At 41.5% G+C, this 17,130-nt stretch overlaps 1 protein-coding gene across 1 annotated transcript in view; it reads right to left on the minus strand.

Annotated features, from left to right (window-relative positions):
- apoba (apolipoprotein Ba) overlaps positions 1–16,200 on the minus strand; it is a 32,092-nt gene extending 15,892 nt beyond the window's left edge. The window contains exons 1-16 of the mRNA XM_086128153.1: positions 16,080–16,200; positions 15,724–15,765; positions 14,769–14,881; positions 12,062–12,207; positions 11,099–11,246; positions 10,880–11,032; positions 9,193–9,317; positions 9,034–9,110; positions 7,608–8,064; positions 7,174–7,294; positions 6,055–6,201; positions 5,681–5,892; positions 2,954–3,161; positions 2,706–2,876; positions 2,407–2,607; positions 979–1,146 (exon numbers count right to left, since the gene is read on the minus strand). Coding sequence (XP_085984279.1) covers positions 979–1,146; positions 2,407–2,607; positions 2,706–2,876; positions 2,954–3,161; positions 5,681–5,892; positions 6,055–6,201; positions 7,174–7,294; positions 7,608–8,064; positions 9,034–9,110; positions 9,193–9,317; positions 10,880–11,032; positions 11,099–11,246; positions 12,062–12,207; positions 14,769–14,881; positions 15,724–15,765; positions 16,080–16,134 — 2,544 coding nt within the window. The 5' untranslated portion in view covers positions 16,135–16,200. The remainder of the gene's footprint in view (positions 1–978; positions 1,147–2,406; positions 2,608–2,705; positions 2,877–2,953; positions 3,162–5,680; positions 5,893–6,054; positions 6,202–7,173; positions 7,295–7,607; positions 8,065–9,033; positions 9,111–9,192; positions 9,318–10,879; positions 11,033–11,098; positions 11,247–12,061; positions 12,208–14,768; positions 14,882–15,723; positions 15,766–16,079) is intronic.
- Positions 16,201–17,130: the final 930 nt, after the last annotated feature.

Raw genomic sequence — 17,130 nt, forward strand, 5'->3', positions numbered from 1 at the left:
TAAATGTAAATTACATCATAACTTCTCCTCAGCTGCCGGTTAACTACGTTTCTCCATTTTCTGTTATCGTTTCTATCATTTTCTTCTCTTTTCCTTCTTCCTGCTATTTTTTATTTTTCGTCTTCGTGCTACCGCTATTTTTATTTTTATTCTTCGTGGCAGGGGTTCATTTTGGCCTGGGGAGTCAAGTTCAGCATTCGCTTCATTTATATCTGGCGCCATCTAACGTCGTGAATGGGTGTAATGTCTCGACCCCGAATATAAGACGACCCCCACTTTTTCAGTCTTATTTCAATGCAAAAAACACCGTCTTATATTCGAGCCAATACGGTGGTTGAGGCGTTTTTTTATTTCAAAAATTGATTTATAAAGACGAAATTATACTTATTTATCTCTTATTTTTGCAAAGGTTTTGGAAACATTCATATTGACAAGTTATATTGTACAATAAAGCAAAACTGACAAATACTATGTTATATATATAATATTGGTCATTTCTGTCAGGGGTGGTGTGGGGCATGTTGGGGGCACCACCAAATATTTATGGCTAACGTCGGCCCTGTATTCAGTTGTAAGCACAGTTCAGATTCAATTAATTTTGTCTGTTTCCTGTTTTCCGGGAAGGAACCATGCTCTCCTTCAAAGTCTAAGTGTAGCTGGAACAGTGCGCATGTCTCAGTTACCAATTTAACGTGGACTTTATCTTTTTCATGGATTTCAATGACATACGCAAGTTTCAGAAATCATTTGTTCAATGATTTGAAGCTCTCCTCAACTGTCAGTGAATCAAGCCTCTTTGGTGTTTCCCGGTTATGTGCCGTTGGTGTGTCAGAAGTCTGGAAAGCAGAATATGCCTAAAAAGTCACTTTGTCAATGACATATGGGAGGATATGGCCCTTAACCCTATAACATGGGATGAAGCACACAGATTGGAAATGGAAGCCTTGTCTACATGAGAAATATCATGATATGAATTACTTTGCTTGAAGTGACGGTCATGCCTCCTTTGGCTCCGGGGGCAAACACACCAGCCAATGAAAACTTCATTGGGAACCCCAGGGCGGTGGAAAATGAAAAGGAGTTTTCCATGAAGATGAAGTGAATGAAGACTTCATTGTCAGTTCTCTGGGTCAATTCAAAAAATATCTGTTGATTAAAAAAAAGAACATTCAGGAGGATTATGAGCCCGGCATGAAGTGATCAAACACATCACTGACTTTATCATTAGAGTCTTTCAGCAGTCTTTACTGAAACCTAAGCGAAAGGGTGATAAGATATCCGCCCGTTGTGTATGCAATCTTGAAATTAATAAACAGGATAGGAGAATCATCCGGAATTTCAATTTTCAAGTCACGCCATATAATGAAGCGCAAATGTATGTGCATATTCCATTTCACTTCTTGTCCCCTTTTTCTGAATATCTCCAGGTCTCATGATTATGTAGCTTTTCAGGTACTACAGATGATCGAAAATCAGAGAACCTGAGACACTTGGTCATCAGGGCAGAGAATGGAGGGATATAACTTTACTGCTATAAAAATGAAAGGCTGTTATTTCCATCCATCCATTTTCTGATCCACTTCATCCTCACAAGGGTCGCGGGGCGTGCCGGAGCCTATCCCAGCTATCTTCGGGCAGTAGGCGGGGGACACCCTGAACCAGTTGGCAGCCCATCGCAGGGCACACAGAGACGAGCATCCATCCGCGCTCATACTCACACCTAGGGACAATTTTGAGTGGAGAAAACCCACACAGGCACATGTATGACATGCAAACTCCACACAGGGAGGCCGGTGCTGGAATCGAACCCTGCAGCTCTGCATTGTGAGGTCGATGCGCTAACCACTGGAGCACCGGACCGCCAGGTTGTCATTTGATTTCACAAAAAGTACAGTACAAAAAGTCCTCAATAAATGTAAAATTGCATACAATTACAGCTTATCCAAGAAGTCCCAGATTGCTTTTGCAACATAAAATGTATTTGTTAATCCTGCTGTGAGGATCACATTGTCATTACCGTGTACACACATATGGGAGCCTAAGAACAGCCTCTTGCACTGCGATTGACCAGAGTAGTTTCTAGCGACTTGTACCTTTCCAAGAGTTGGATGTTCCGATAATATGATTTAAGGAGCAGTGACCATATTATTTCATTATTCAAAAATAGTTGCATTTTTGTTACTAGCACATGGAAGGAATGGATTTCAGTGCATGCTACCTGACTCACCAAACCCTAAGTTCCTTGACATGAAACCGTGTAGCTAATATCAACATAACATACTTGTGATTTTTTAAATGCAATTATTCCAGGTGTAAATCAATAATGATTCGGAGAGACAACGTGTTTTTGTCGTTTTATTTGATTTCGTCCTCAGAGCGCCACTTTTCAATAATCAATGATCTTACCTGAGGAGGTAAAACTCGGAAGAACATATTGAAGTACATGAAGAGAGTTTCTGCCATCTTTCGTATTTCGCTCGTCTTCACATAGATCTCGTTTCCCAAAAGCTTAAGATAAGCAGTGGCTTCAGGGATCGGCGAAGAATAAATATCCTTCATGACCTTCTGGACACTCTTTGTGAAGTCATTCAGTAGTGTCTCTGAAATCTGAAGAAGGTCCCAGTGTATACATTAGCTTTTTGCCCTTCATGTAAAATGTCCTATTGATGAAGTTGCATAAAAATAATGCATGAAAAACAAATCACCTGTCTCCTACTTGCAACTTTGTCAAGTGCCATTTTGTGCAAAACCTCTTTGATCATCTGGGATTGATCACCTGCCCAATACAGAACTCTGGAGATGGAATCCGGAAAGAAGCCATCTTCTCCAAAAAGAGCCTCAATTGTTGGTTGTAATCCTGTTCCCTCAACACAAAACTTAAAGAAGGGATTTTTTTAAGGCAGTGTTTTAACATTTGGATTTCACCACACCATAGAAATACTCATAAAAATACCTCAAAGATGTCATAGCTGTAGTTGAAAACATTTAGAGTTGTCTCCAACATAACCTCCTTGGGTAAAGTATTTGTGGCATCAAAGATGATGTTTACACTGAGTGACCCCATGGGAGATTCAATCTTGTAGTTGCGTGACTTGCCATCGATGACCTCGTTAGGGTTTAACAGTCGATTTTGCAAAGCCAGTTCAATATATTCTTTGTACCTTTATAAATAAGAAAAATATGAGGAACTTACATTCCATGCATTTTTCTGTTTTACATTCACAATGTAGTATTTTTAAATTGTGCACAGCCGCCTGTATGGACTTGAGAGTCACAATTGCTTTTTTTTTTCCACTTCAGGTAGAGGAGAGAGAGAACAATCGAATAAACCTTTATAGGCCGTAAATATGAAATGTATCTTTTTAATTTTATCTCATGTACAACTGAACCATTAGAGTGTACCACCACCAGTCATCACTTGTTTCTGCTGTTAATACATGTGCCATTGGAGGAAGGGTTTTTAGCAGAGCTCAATTTTTTGCTTTCACATTTTAAAGGGTCATACATTCGGAATTTGTTCCACTTTGTTGTGCTATTGCTGTATAATGTGCAGTAAGGCTTCCTATTGCTCTGCCATCTTACATGTACCGTATTTTCCGCACTGTAAGGCGCACCTAAAAGCATTGGATTTTCTCAAAAGCCGACACAGCGCCCTATAATCCGATGCACCTTATGTATGGAGTTACAATCTCTCGATATTCCCCATTGAATTGTTTCCCTGTTAGTGTTCCGATGCCATCTAGTGGTGATTATTAGCAGGAACCAATTGTAATGTAAAAGGGTTCTGCCCGACACTAATTGATATGGGCATTCGCCAACACACACTTCAACAGACTACGACTTTGTGAGCATCTGCGCAGCCATTATGAAACGAAGATAAAACCAAAAGCATAGCTAACTACTCAACTCAACTGTATTTATCGAGCACTTTCAAACAGCCATTGCTGCATACAAAGTGCTATACATGGAGCAACTTACATATGTACAACAGTAAAGCAATAATCAGTAACAAAGATGGTAGTAGGCACCAAACAGTAAAACTAAGATCAAATCTGAGTCATGCTGAGTCAAATGCTAAAGAATACAAGTGAGTTTTGAGGCGGTTTTAAAGATGGGCAGTGAGGGGGCTTGCCGAATGTTCAGTGGGAGGTCATTCCAGAGAGAGGGACCAGCAATAGAGACGGCTCGATCCCCTCTGAGCCTCCGTTTAGTTCTTGGTACTTCTAATAATGTCTGGTCCACAGACCTGAGGCACCGGGCAGGTGCGTAGGGGCGGATGAGCTCAGAGAGGTAAGGTGGCGCGAGGTCATTTAAAGATTTGAAAACAAATAATAGGATCTTGAAAAGAACTCTAAAATGTATAGGGAGCCGTTGAAGGGATGCCAAAGTAGGAGTTATGTGCTCCCTCTTACGAGTACCATTCAAGAGGCGAGCAGCAGCGTTCTGTACCAGCTGGAGACGCTTAATGGAGGATTGGCCGACTCCAAAGTAAAGTGCACTGTAGATGAAACAAAGCAGGAAGGAGACAAGCAAGATTTCTCAGGATATTTAGCTCCTTGTGGATGTGAGCCCCTGAGGTTTGTGTGCCTTTTTTGTTGAATCAATTGCCTTAATAACTTTTGTCTTTCATTTGTTGTTTTGTCATGCCATTTGTATTTACGTTTCATGTCCGTGTTTGTGACCAGTTCTAATGGCTTTGTTACAGCTGCGGTGCTTGTGGATGCTCTTTGGAAATAAAGCTCCTCACTAATCCTCACTAGGGTCGCGGGGGCGCTGGAGCCTATCCCAGCTGTCTTCGGGCAGTAGGCGGGGGACACCCCGAATTGGTAGCCAGCCAATCGCAGGGCACACAGAGACGAACAGCCATGCACACCCCACTCACACCTCGGGACAATTTAGAGTGATCAATCAGCCTGCCATGCATGTTTTTGGAATGTGGGAGGAAACCGGAGTACCCGGAGAAAACCCACGCAGGCCCGGGGAGAACACCTTATAATGCAGTGCACCCTATATATGAACACAGTTTTAAAAGAAGCCATTCATTGTTGCAATGATGCCAGAAGAGAAGACCAGAACGAGGGTGTGTCTTTTGCAGTGAGAGGCCCTGACTTTTGTTTGTTTCCCAGCCACTTCAGCTTCAGCTATTGCAGGGAAATGCTGAGGCATTTTGTGGACAGCTGGAAGACATAGTCCGCCACAGTGACCTGGGTCTTTACCGGGTCCTCCTACGAGCAGTTCATATCCGAAATACTGCACTCACAGGCAGATGCCTGAGCCACCTCATCTGGCTCCATCTTACTGTGAACGATAAGTGGCACTACTCTGAGCCACTTCTGGATGACCGAGGGACAGACATCCTGCAGAGGACTCACTTCGACCGCTTATATTCGTGATTGCGTTATTTTGGCCACTACCCGCAGCTTGTGACCATAGTTGTGGGTGGTACCATCGGTGTAAGAATAAATCAAGACATTTCCCTTTTGGCTCAACTCCTTCTCGACCACGAGAGACTGATGCAGAGTCCACATCACTGCAGACGTTGTCAGGATCTGTCAACTGACCATCCCTCACTCGTGAACAAGACCGAAGACACCCAAACTCCTCCTCTTGGGCCAGTAACCCATCCCCAAACTCTGACACAGGTCTGTGAAATTAGATGAATACACTTGAAAATACTCACTGGTACATTTGAGGCTCATTAGAGCTTTGGATATTTTTTAGGTGGGATAACACAAAGTTCTTGAGTTGATCATCCTCCATGATCTCCATGTTGGTCACAATGTCTGTCACAAATTCTAGGTCTGGGTTCTTCATCAGGATCAGGTAGGCTGCAATACGTATCTCAATGTGACCTTGAGGATCCTGATACACCTCCTTGAGGAAGTCTTTTATCTGTTGGCAAATAAATGATACCTGATGGATTTGCTGTTATTATGCCAGTAAATAGAAACAGATATTTATTTATGAACATATAAATCTGCTTCATATAGCTGATATGTAGAAAAATAAACATTTCATATGACCACCTTTTAATACCACATGAAATCACTATACCTGATCATTAATGTCCATCTGCCTAAAAGCCTGAATAGCTGCTTTTTTGTTTGATAATGAAATGTCACTTCTTTTGAAACAATTCATAATGGAGGAAATTAGATCAGGGCTGACAGTTTGCATAGCGTGACCCATGACTCCAACAACCTGGTGATCAAAAAGCAACAAACATCACAACAGGATACATCAAATACAGAAACCACACCTATAAAATAGGGCCTGAACGATTAATCGGCTGGCTTAATATATCATATAGGCCTTTTCAAAATAATAATACTTGGCCGGAGTTTGCCAAGTAAACGGCGATATAAGTTTACTTTCTCATTAAACCGTACATGTGAATTAATCCTCTCTTATGCTCACAATGCCTGTAAATATGCGCGTGTGTGTGTATATGTGATATATATATATATATATATATATTTGTCATGCTCTGTTCATGTTTCAGCATCCGGGGTGATTGGGAAAGCGTTCCCTCCTGAGCCGCACATGTCACGCATTACAATCATCTGCCTTTATAAGCTCTGTCTTGCCGACAACCTGGTGTCAGATAATGTGCTCGCCATGCTCACGACTCATGTCCCAAGTGTTCGATTATCGAGTAGTTCTTGACTTTGTTTCACAGCGGTCTTGTTCACATTTTGTATTCTCGGTGTCGGTATTGTTCTTGCTCAGTTGTCTTCATTTCTCGAAATTGGATCTCCTTGTCTTTTCATGACAAGCAGTTTGTGTTTTCTCGAGTTACCCTGGCACTTTTGTTATCAGCGACCTTTGTTGTTCTTTGTCGGTATTGTGTTTTCTGTAGTAAAACTTTTTGGTTTGTTTGTTTATCTTTATCCGTGTCTATGTTTGTGGGATCCACTTGGTTCCGGAGCAATCCAGAATTTGACATATTGGGGCTCGGTTTTACAAATACTGTGATTAGCTAGTACCCAGTTCAGAGTGTACCTTGCATACTGCCCAAAGACAGTTGGGATAGGCTCTAGCACACCTGCGACCCTTCATGAGGCTAAGCGGCTTGGATAATGGATGGAAAGATGGACTTACAAATAAATGTAAAAAATCTGTATCGCTCAGGCCCCACTATAAACTGCATAGGACAAGTTTGATCATCCATACCCTCAATACAAGGAAGGTCATTGCCTCAGGGTCCCTCATTTCTCCTGTGCAGTCATTTAATAGTGACCACATGAACTCTGAAACAGCTTTCACCTCAGGGGTGATATTCCCTTGATGGAACCTGTGGACATTATATAGTAGATACTGTATTGTTTTTGTGGTGTAAAAATATTTACATTAAAACTGATGGTTTTGCTGTAGTATAGTCAGCGAGGTGGTGGCATGGGTATTGGTAGTGTTGTGATTCATGTAATTAAATTTTATGTGGACAACATATTAATGTATCGATGACCCAGTTAATGTCACGTTCACAATCAAATTGCACCTAACAGGTGTCAAATAAAGTAATCGACCATTTGTCCTGGGATAGGCTCCAACCATTGCCATCATCCTGAACAGGGAATAGAAAATGAATGGTTGATTGTTGAGCTTACTTCTTTACTGTGTTGCCAAGAGCATACATGATAGCTTTGCTCTGTTTGTACTGAGTCATGCTGAGCATATCTCTGACTCGTGCTGCATCGGGGTTTTCCTGAAGACTCAGCACATAGATCAGGGCATCAGCCTCAAGTGCCAAACCATCCAGGCTTCTGATGGCCTGAAAGATACCACTGATGCACTCAGGGGTTCCACACTGAAGCAAGGCCTGCCAAGTAAGCCACGAAGATGAACGCAGCATCTCAGTGACCATCTTGTTCATCGTCTCATTCCTCAGGTTACGTAGGGTAGACACTAGTTTATAGAAAAGGCTAGTCCTCTTTTCACCACGGTCAGAGCCTGTCAAAGACTGGAGATCACTCAGGGTCCTCAGAGCAGCATCTTTTGTCTGGAATGGGGATTTGTCTTCTGGATTTTCAAAGTAGAGTGGCTTTTTGTGGCTCGGGTCAACATCTGCACCAATACATGTTTATTCGGATTATTATTATTTCACAAATTTTGCATTTTCCTTGAAAATATAATCATAATAATAGAAAAGAAGGTATCGTATTTTCTGCACTATAAGGCGCACCTAAAAGCATTCAATTTTCTCAAAACCTGACAGCGCGCTTTAAAATCCGATGCGCCTAATATAAAGAGACTGTAACTCTCTTCCCCCATTGAGTTCTTTCCCTGTTAGTGTTCCTATGCCATCTAGTGGTGATTATTAGCAGGAACCAATTGTAACCTAAAAGGGTTCTGCCCGACACTGATTGACATGTGCATTTGCCAACACACACTCCAACAGACAACGCCTTTGTGAGCATCTGTGCAGCCATAATGAAACAAAGATAATACCAAAAGCACAGTTCTCATTGTGACAGCTGCAGCGGTTGTGAAGGCTCTAGATCAGTGGTTCTTAACCTTGTTTGAGGTACCGGATCCAACCAGTTCATCTGCGTCTTCACCGAACCCTTCAGTAGTGAAAAATTAAAATGTGATTTTTTTTCCAAATTCAAGATATAAAAAATGCATTTATTAAAAACGGGGAAAAAGTAAACACAATTAGTATGAAGTATAATTTTTCTCATTGTGCACAAAATGAACCAGCCAGTGATGGCCAAGCGGGCATATAATAACTAATTGACATGTTGAGTTGGGTGTGTCTTAACTTCCATGGCAGAGGCTCTGGTGAACCCGAGACTGATTCACCGAACCCCTAGCATTCGATCGAACCCAGGTTAAGAACCACTGCTCGAGATAAATCAAGCTGTATTGCATTGTGTTGAATTCCCGTAGCGTAGCTCCATCTAGTGGATGCATTGTGCAACCGCAGCCACTATTGTAGCTTCTATTCTATGCGCCTTATAATGCAGTGCGCCCTATACATGAAAACAATTTTAAAATAATGCAGAAAATACGGTACTTGACATTTAAACATACCAAATAATCTGTTGTTGATCCTTTTGTGACTCTGAAAGCTGAGTTTCTGGGTTACCATGGACGATATTCCATTGTCCCTGCAAAGCAAATTAATGCTTGAACAATAATGCATAAAAGAATATACAAAAGTAAAGTAAACTATGATATAGGATGGCTTACTTAGCGAAGAAGGGAAGGTAGATATGTTTTTCTTTGCACATAGCAGTTATAATGTGCCTTTCTTTCTCATGAAACTGGTAATTGCAGTCTTGCTTGCTTGTAATGAGCTTGGACAAGGGTCTGTGCTAGAAACCACAATTCACAACAACATATAAATCAAAGCTATGCGCTCTGTGTTTTTGGTGATTTTGGTTTTGGATAGTTTTCAATTTTTCTCATGTTTTTCTTATTTCCTTGTGGGCCGTGTGTCTCTGGTTAGGTTTTTGCGTCCACCTGGGCTAAGTTTATTCTCACTTTTGGTTTGTTACTTTGTACCTTGTTTTGGGGCATTGTTCATTTATTTTTGTTTTAATTGTTCACAAATGCCTTGTTTTACCTTTTTGTTTTTCTAATTCAATATTTTTCTAAGAGCACATCTACTTTCCTCCCTGCTTCCCTCCATACGTCCCATGACAATGTGTGCAATTTAAGACCGACCGGTATAACTTGTCATGGTGCGACAAATCAAGCCAATCAGACTGTAGCGAGAGAAAGCGCAACCCAATAGTCTGGGCACACACAGTCACGCATGCTCATGCGCAAGTCGTCTGCCAGGTACTGCCAGACACATCCCGGTCTCGCTGAGTTTTTTTGCGCTGGAATATTGATTTTAATGTTGAAAAAAATCTTAGAAGGAATTGGACAGCCCTCAAGACAAATAAAGGGTAAACATATGCAATGGTGACTTTGTGGACAGCTGCATTATCACACCTGGGAAGTCACCACCAAAATCATCATTCTCAATATGTCTTTTGGTAAGCTTCTATTTTTAATTGATTGTACATTCCAAATAATACAATGTCAAACTGGGAAAGGTTCGTGTTTGGCAACCTCCAAATAAATAAGCCAAAGTAGCCACTTAGGCTAACGTCGGCTTGTGCACCATACACAGTGAGTGCATGTGCATTTGTAAGGGGTACTGCTTTGGTCATGGACGCAAAGGGGGGGGGGGGGGGGGGGGGGGGCTGGATAAAGTAAGGCTCGATTCAAAATGTCCTAGCAGTTCCAACATTGTATGTTGCACCTTTAGAACATAGAATATTGTTGTATTTCATCTTGGTTCAAAACTAGGACAATATTATCATTGGATGCTAAGGTGTCCATCCTCTCAATCTTCTGCACTCAACCCCGAGTTCTGCGTTAGCATGTTTGCCTGTCCCCATGGCTGTTTGGTGTTTTGCTACAACAAAGTGTGTGTTTGCCCATCTTTGGATAACCCGGAATTTCATGACCTGGCCCCAAATCGCTTTCGAATCCTCAAGGCTTTTTGTCTGGGCTTTAATGATAACTGCTCGCTAAATGGAATATGAAGTTAACTGCATTGCTTGTGACTCATTTGTTGCTGGACATGTCTCACTTTTTACTAAAATTATGAAACTAAGTACCACACACACCCATGTCACACATGTTGGACAAAACTCGAAGCAAATACAAGGAAAGCTTTCGGAAGAGATATTGTTGTGTGCTCATATTGCAGAGGGTTTTATTATGAATAGTATGAAAGTTTGTGTTTTTGTTTATTTCTTTGTTTTGGGGTGGCAGGGGTTGAGGGTGGTCTTTTGTGCACGAATGATTAATCCTACAGTGATATACAGTAGGTAGCAGTTGGTCTCAGTTCAGTCTCAGTGGACAGCTATTGTTGACTCACCAGCTTTTGCAGAAACGCAAGAGGACTGTTTATTAGTTCCCGGCCGTAGAAGTGGTCGCACTGTGACAGATCTCTCGATAAGGTCACATCTACTGCAAAATCCTTCTTTGTGTTCACCAACCATTCAGTTAAACACTGGCCATGTAATGTGCTCTGAAAGAAGAAAAAAAAAATGAAGCATATTTTAAATGATGGGGCATTTCGTGACAGGATAGAAACCTGGAAGCTGCTCTCCTCTTCATCCGTGGCTGGAACTATGAGAGCAGAGATGATTCCTCTCTTTACATTGACGATATACACAGGTTCATTTGGCTCAGGGTACAGCTGAACACTGGAGATCTGCTGCACTGAGAACTTGAGGGGGTTTCTGGGGTGGCAAGAGTGAGACATTATATTGCGTCAAAACATTTTTTGGTATTTATCTTCTGACATTTCTTTGACACTTTTACGAATGCTCCCATTCGCTTCTATTACTAAGAGCAGGGGAGTCAAACTCATTTTTGTCGCGGGCCACATTGTAGTGAAGGTTTCCCTTGGAGGGCTGTTATGATGGTCAATTTTCTGATACCATATAAATGTTTAATCACCTCCACATATTATATACACAACGCACAACAAATTGATGGATAACTAAATCAAAAGTCATGAATAATGCCTTGTTCCATCAGTTTACATTAATGTAATATGGAGTTTGGTAATGAGAAAATACTTGCAACAGATGATATGTTATGATGGATTACATATGACAGTTTGAAATTATGGTTCAGACTTTAGCAAGCATCATGGAACTTGACATGCTTGATTTGCTTTCATGGGGCCACATAAAATGATGTGGCGGGCCAGATCTGGCCCCCAGGCATTGACTTTGACACCCGTGACTTAGAGGGTATAATTGGAAAATATAATTGAATTGAATAATAATTAAGGATTCATTTGTGCATTTTGAAGTAAGAGTAGTGTCGTGCCAATCTACTGGATATAAATTAAATTAACACTTTGAAAAGACAGAAGAGCTCAATGGTGATAAAAAAAAAAAAATGCTGTATATTTTGACTGATATAGACTGGGTAATATGTTAGGAACGAAAGGATGCCACATCATTTGACGGAACTGAGAACTCAATCTACAGCAGGCTGAATTCAAAGTCACCTCGAAAGTCAACGTGAAAAAAATGATACTCACCTTTCCATGGCTGCCTTGAAGGCCCCAGAGCCAGTGGACTGTTTGTACACCGGTTGGCCATGAGGATCAATAGCAGCCACCTCAGTGATAGTGCAGTCCATAGTGCGCATGACGAATCCACAAATCTGAGGGACTTCAATCTCTACCTAAATATACAGAGCCGCGGATGAGTCACTCCTGCCTGAGCGGTATTGTGCTGGAGGTTTTTGTTTGTCCCAATAAGACTAGGACCTATGCGGTCAGTGTTTCTTTTGTTTGTTTGTTTGGGGGATTTTTGCCCCAGGAAGTGTTACTCGGAGAATGTAAGTCCTTGATGACTGTTCCAGACCAAGTACAGCTATGGCCTCTCTTTAAAGAGTAAATTTTTGGAGCTAATTTTTCTTCACTTAGATATGCTTCACTGGGGCTCTTCTCTGGAGCCAGGCCTGGAGACGGGGCTCGGAATGAACCGTCTTGGAATGAACTTTAATATAGATCCATCTATAGTTACAGATATTTTTGACAATGGCACACCGACTTTAATTCAGACTGCAACTGCATGCGCCATATCAAGGTTGGCGCAATAAATACATTGCAATAACAAATATTAAAGCCGTATTTTTTTCAACAATTATTATGACAGAGTAATGATCAATCGTATTGTCCAAATGAACAGTATGCGTGACTCTTTTTCTCCTATTACCAGAGGTGGGCGTTCTGTCACAACTGACGGAAGGGCCATCAATCTGCCCATGTTGCCGCAATGATGGCAAACGTTGAAAAACTGACGGAATCAGCACCCGTGCAAGTGGGTTTTCGTCCATCATCGGAATCGTCTCCAACCAGGTCCGTACTGACAAACTACCATTTCACTGATGACCGACGATAACACGCTGCGTGTCTTGTGGGTGTTTGTTCGCGGGAGTTAATACACCGGGATTGCTTCGAGCAGAGCTGAGTTCTTGACAAATTGTAAAAAATAAGATGGAAATTGGCGGCCCGGTAGTCCAGTGGTTAGCACGTCGGCTTCACAGTGCAGAGGTACCGGGTTCAATTCCAGCTCCGGCCTCCCTGTGTGGAGTTTGCATGTTCTCCCCGGGCCTGCGTGGGTTTTCTCCGGGTGCTCCGGTTTCCTCCCACATTCCAAAAACATGCATGGCAGGCTGATTGGACGCTCTAAATTGTCCCTAGGTGTGAGTGTGGGCGTGGATGGTTGTTCGTCTCTGTGTGCCCTGCAATTGGCTGGCAACTGATTCAGGGTGTCCCCCGCCTACTGCCCGGAGATGGCTGGGATAGGCTCCAGCACCCCCCGCGACCCTAGTGAGGATCAAGCGGTTCGGAGAATGGATGGATGGAAGATGGAAATTTGTTCAAATTGCTGTGAAGGAAATTGGGGGAAAAAAGATGAAAACATGTTCAAATTGCTATGAAAGTGGAGTTTTGTAGCTTGGCCGCTCTGCTTCAAAAACATGCAATTGGAGGGAATGAGGGGTGAAATTCGAATGGCGCACCTTTTTTATGCATAGTATCACTGTGGATGGTGTCATTTAAAACTCATTCAGTACCAGCCAATTCTAGACCAAGTCTGAAAAGACGTCTAAAAACGTCTTTGGGAGTGAATGAGTTAAATGGAGTTTTTGTTTGACAATTTAGGATTGTACTATTGCTATAGTATGTTTTCTGTACCATACTTTGGTACAACAACAGCTGCTGTGAAAGTGCGCTATAAATAAAGTTGCGCTGAGACCTGTGACATGTCTTGGACACTCGAGTGAAGAGAGGCATGAACCATTCACCACCTGGTGATGTGTTGGCTCTGATAGCGAGGGGAATATGTCGGTCTGACCAGGTAGATCCGATCATATGCTGGTAATGACTGGTGGAGTCCTCTCTAAGAGAAGCATCGACAACCACCTCTGGCAACTTTGAGCACGTCCCAGGGTGGGAAAGGGAACAATGACTTCAAGTGAACCATGTTCTATGCCTCCATTGTTGCGGCGGCTGACCAGAGTTGGTGCTTTCAGATGGTCAGTGCCTGTCATGGCTGCAATTTCTGAACTAGTTGGTGGATGCAGTTGGAGGAGTCCAACAAGGGCTGAAGGCCTCTGGAGGAATGTGTTAGGTACCAAGAGGCCAAGTAGAATGCATCTTTGGTCTTGTCTGAGTTTGGTGAGAGAATGAAGAACGTACTCGGGAGAGCTTCAAAGAAATTCCAAGGCACGAGTCAAAGTCCCGTGAGGAGGAAGCGGTGCAACATCAACACTTTTGAAAAGTGGGGATGAGGCAGTGCTGACCTTGACACAAAACATTGTGAGTTGGTGGAAAGAACACTTTGAAGACCACCTCAATTCCACTGACATGCTTTTCTGTGAGAAAAGAGAGTCTCGGGACCCTCAGGTGTATTTTCCTCTTTCTAGTGTTGAGATCGGTGAGCTGGTTAAAAACCACGGGAAGCTCTCTAGGAGAGGGAAGTCTAGATTTCCTTGCTTAAGGGAATTGGGCATGAGAACCGACACGAATCTCTTTCAGCACTGACTTACACCAAGCTGTTGTCATTATATTATTGATTCATTGTGAGATACATGGGGTTTACGGGGCGGGAGACGGGGGGGGGGGGGTGGGGAGATTTATGTATGTATGTGTGGAGAATGAGTCAGTAGAAAAAACTCAGACAAAGGTGAGATCAGAAAAGTGAACCAAATGAGAGCCACACAACAAAAGGTTTTACCTGGCAAGTAACTTTAAGTCCATTTTTCAAGTTGGCAGTGCCCACCGCACCATTACTGCTCTCTGTGATGTATTGGTAGATGTATTTCTTATTGACCTTAAACCTGGATGTAACTGCAGGAACATATTATTATTACATGGTTATATCAATTCTGTCGTGTCTTCAAGATCATTTACAATTCTTTCAGGCTGATCCAATAAATGATGTTAACACTGCTGGAAATTGAATGTAAAATACACACAACCAGAGAACTACTCTGCAGATAACAATGACAGCTGGAGGTTTCCACATTTCTCAGGAGATCAAATCAATGTGGCAACAGTGGTAGGGTTGTATTTTCCGTATTCCCAAAAATCGCGGGAATGAAACGATAATAAGAACAATTTTACTAGACATCCGTGCCTCAAATCGGGAGGCATAAGCATCTTGGTGGGCATACAACACAGCCAGCTTTCTTAACCGATTTTCCACTACAGTAATCACAGCAGCAATCAACATCTGCACAATACTTCCTGGGCCACTTGAAATAAATGAATGAATTCCCAGACAATTTTGCCTGCAACTTGACAACTGTGACTTAATTTAGCACTCAGTGAGATCCAATTGGAGAACCCTGTTCTTCAGTAGATTCAGCTTTCCATGTTCTCACTAAGTTTGCTACAATATGTCTGCTGTCCAAATTAATCATGACCAGCACAAAGTTCTGCTGCTGCTTATATCTTTTGAAAATAGGTCAGATGCCTATTAGTTTAGTAGAGCTGTCATTGATTGTGATTATTTTGGACATTTTATCACCCCTGACCTGTATGCAAGCATATTCACATCTATGTATAAATGAATAAAAAAGTCGCAATTAAAACAACTTCATTAACAATGCACGATTGGTAATTAAAAGAATAGTGAATTACGGTAGTAAATGAAACATACTGTACTATATGTGTTAAAATCAACTTACAGAGGCAGGTTGATGGGTTCTCTTTACTGCCATTGTCTTGTTCTGGGAAAGGAGGGGGGGACGGACGTGATATACTGTATGTATAGAATGTTAAATATGTAACAGTTTTGATTTAAAAGAGATTGGAAACACAAGACCATCATAAAAGTAACAAGAATATATTTTAAAGCACAAAGATCATATTGTTACTAGTCTGCTATCGATGTACAGTACATCATAATGGCACTGATTCCTATTTGAAGCTTTAATTGAACAGGCATGTGACAAAGATCTTTCGGCAAGTGCTGTCCAATTGCTATATCTCAGTGAACACCCATCCCATTATGCATTTGCCAAATGAAAATCGGATTACTTACGAGCCAGTGAGTAACTGCTCAGTATCATGAGCAGATATAGTTTGTGGTATCCCATTGTGGGGTTAAAAAAAATCACTTTTTCCTGTAATCCCAGTTATCTCAGTCTTATTTTTGTTTCACCCGCATTTCTGTGTGGCACTTTTATGAAGTTCAGTACCGCTGTACAATCAATACAGTAACAAAGTCTGGGAGGAGAGTGCAAAGTTCAAACTTTGATTGAATGAGTGCAAGTATAAATCAATTTCTCTTGGTGCCACACGAGTGTGTTACTATGGCAGGTATTTTACATCAGCATGATTACTGCTGTGTTATGACTTCTAATACAGTACTTTCAAACTGTACTCTGATACAGTTACTACAGTAACCTGTTAAAAATGTTATAGAATCCAAGTATCATAATCTGAAAGCAAATTGATCATTTTTATTCTTTTTGTGTTTTCTCCAATACCAAATATGCTAAAATAAAACGAGAATCAACTGATGTACTGTATATGTATACTTTTTTCCTGCTGATGAATGTTCCTAAATACCACTTGTTCACCGTGCTGCAGATGGATGGATGGATAGATAAATAGATAGATAGAAACACACTTTGTTTTAACTATTGAAATGGAAAAAATAGAATATAAATTAATTTTACGGAGGAAACTTTTGCAGTTAGCTTTAACCTCACACACAATAACACATACTGTACATACACGGACACTATCATAATTTTCTTTCAGTACTTGAAATTTTGATATGATCCGAACATCGATCCATCCATCCATTTTCTAATCCGCTTCATCCTGACAAGGGTCACGGGGCACGCTGGAGCCTATCCCAGCTGTCTTCTGGCAGTACTGGTTGCCAGCCAATCGCAGGGCACACATAGTCTGTCCCGGCATGGCTTTTTTGTTGTGCTTATGAGTAACTTTATTACAGTTTCTAAGCTTTACCCAAAAAGATACAGCTCCATGTTGTGTCAAGACTTGAAAGTGACAAATGTATGGTGTTATCTGATGAACTTCAGAGAGGGTTCCATTTCTTTCTATGAAATGACAAGACTATT

This window comes from Hippocampus guttulatus, chromosome 13 (genome assembly GCF_054856545.1).
Source record: "Hippocampus guttulatus isolate MCC_2025c chromosome 13, RoL_Hgut_1.0, whole genome shotgun sequence".
NCBI classification, from domain to species: Eukaryota; Metazoa; Chordata; class Actinopteri; order Syngnathiformes; family Syngnathidae; genus Hippocampus; species Hippocampus guttulatus.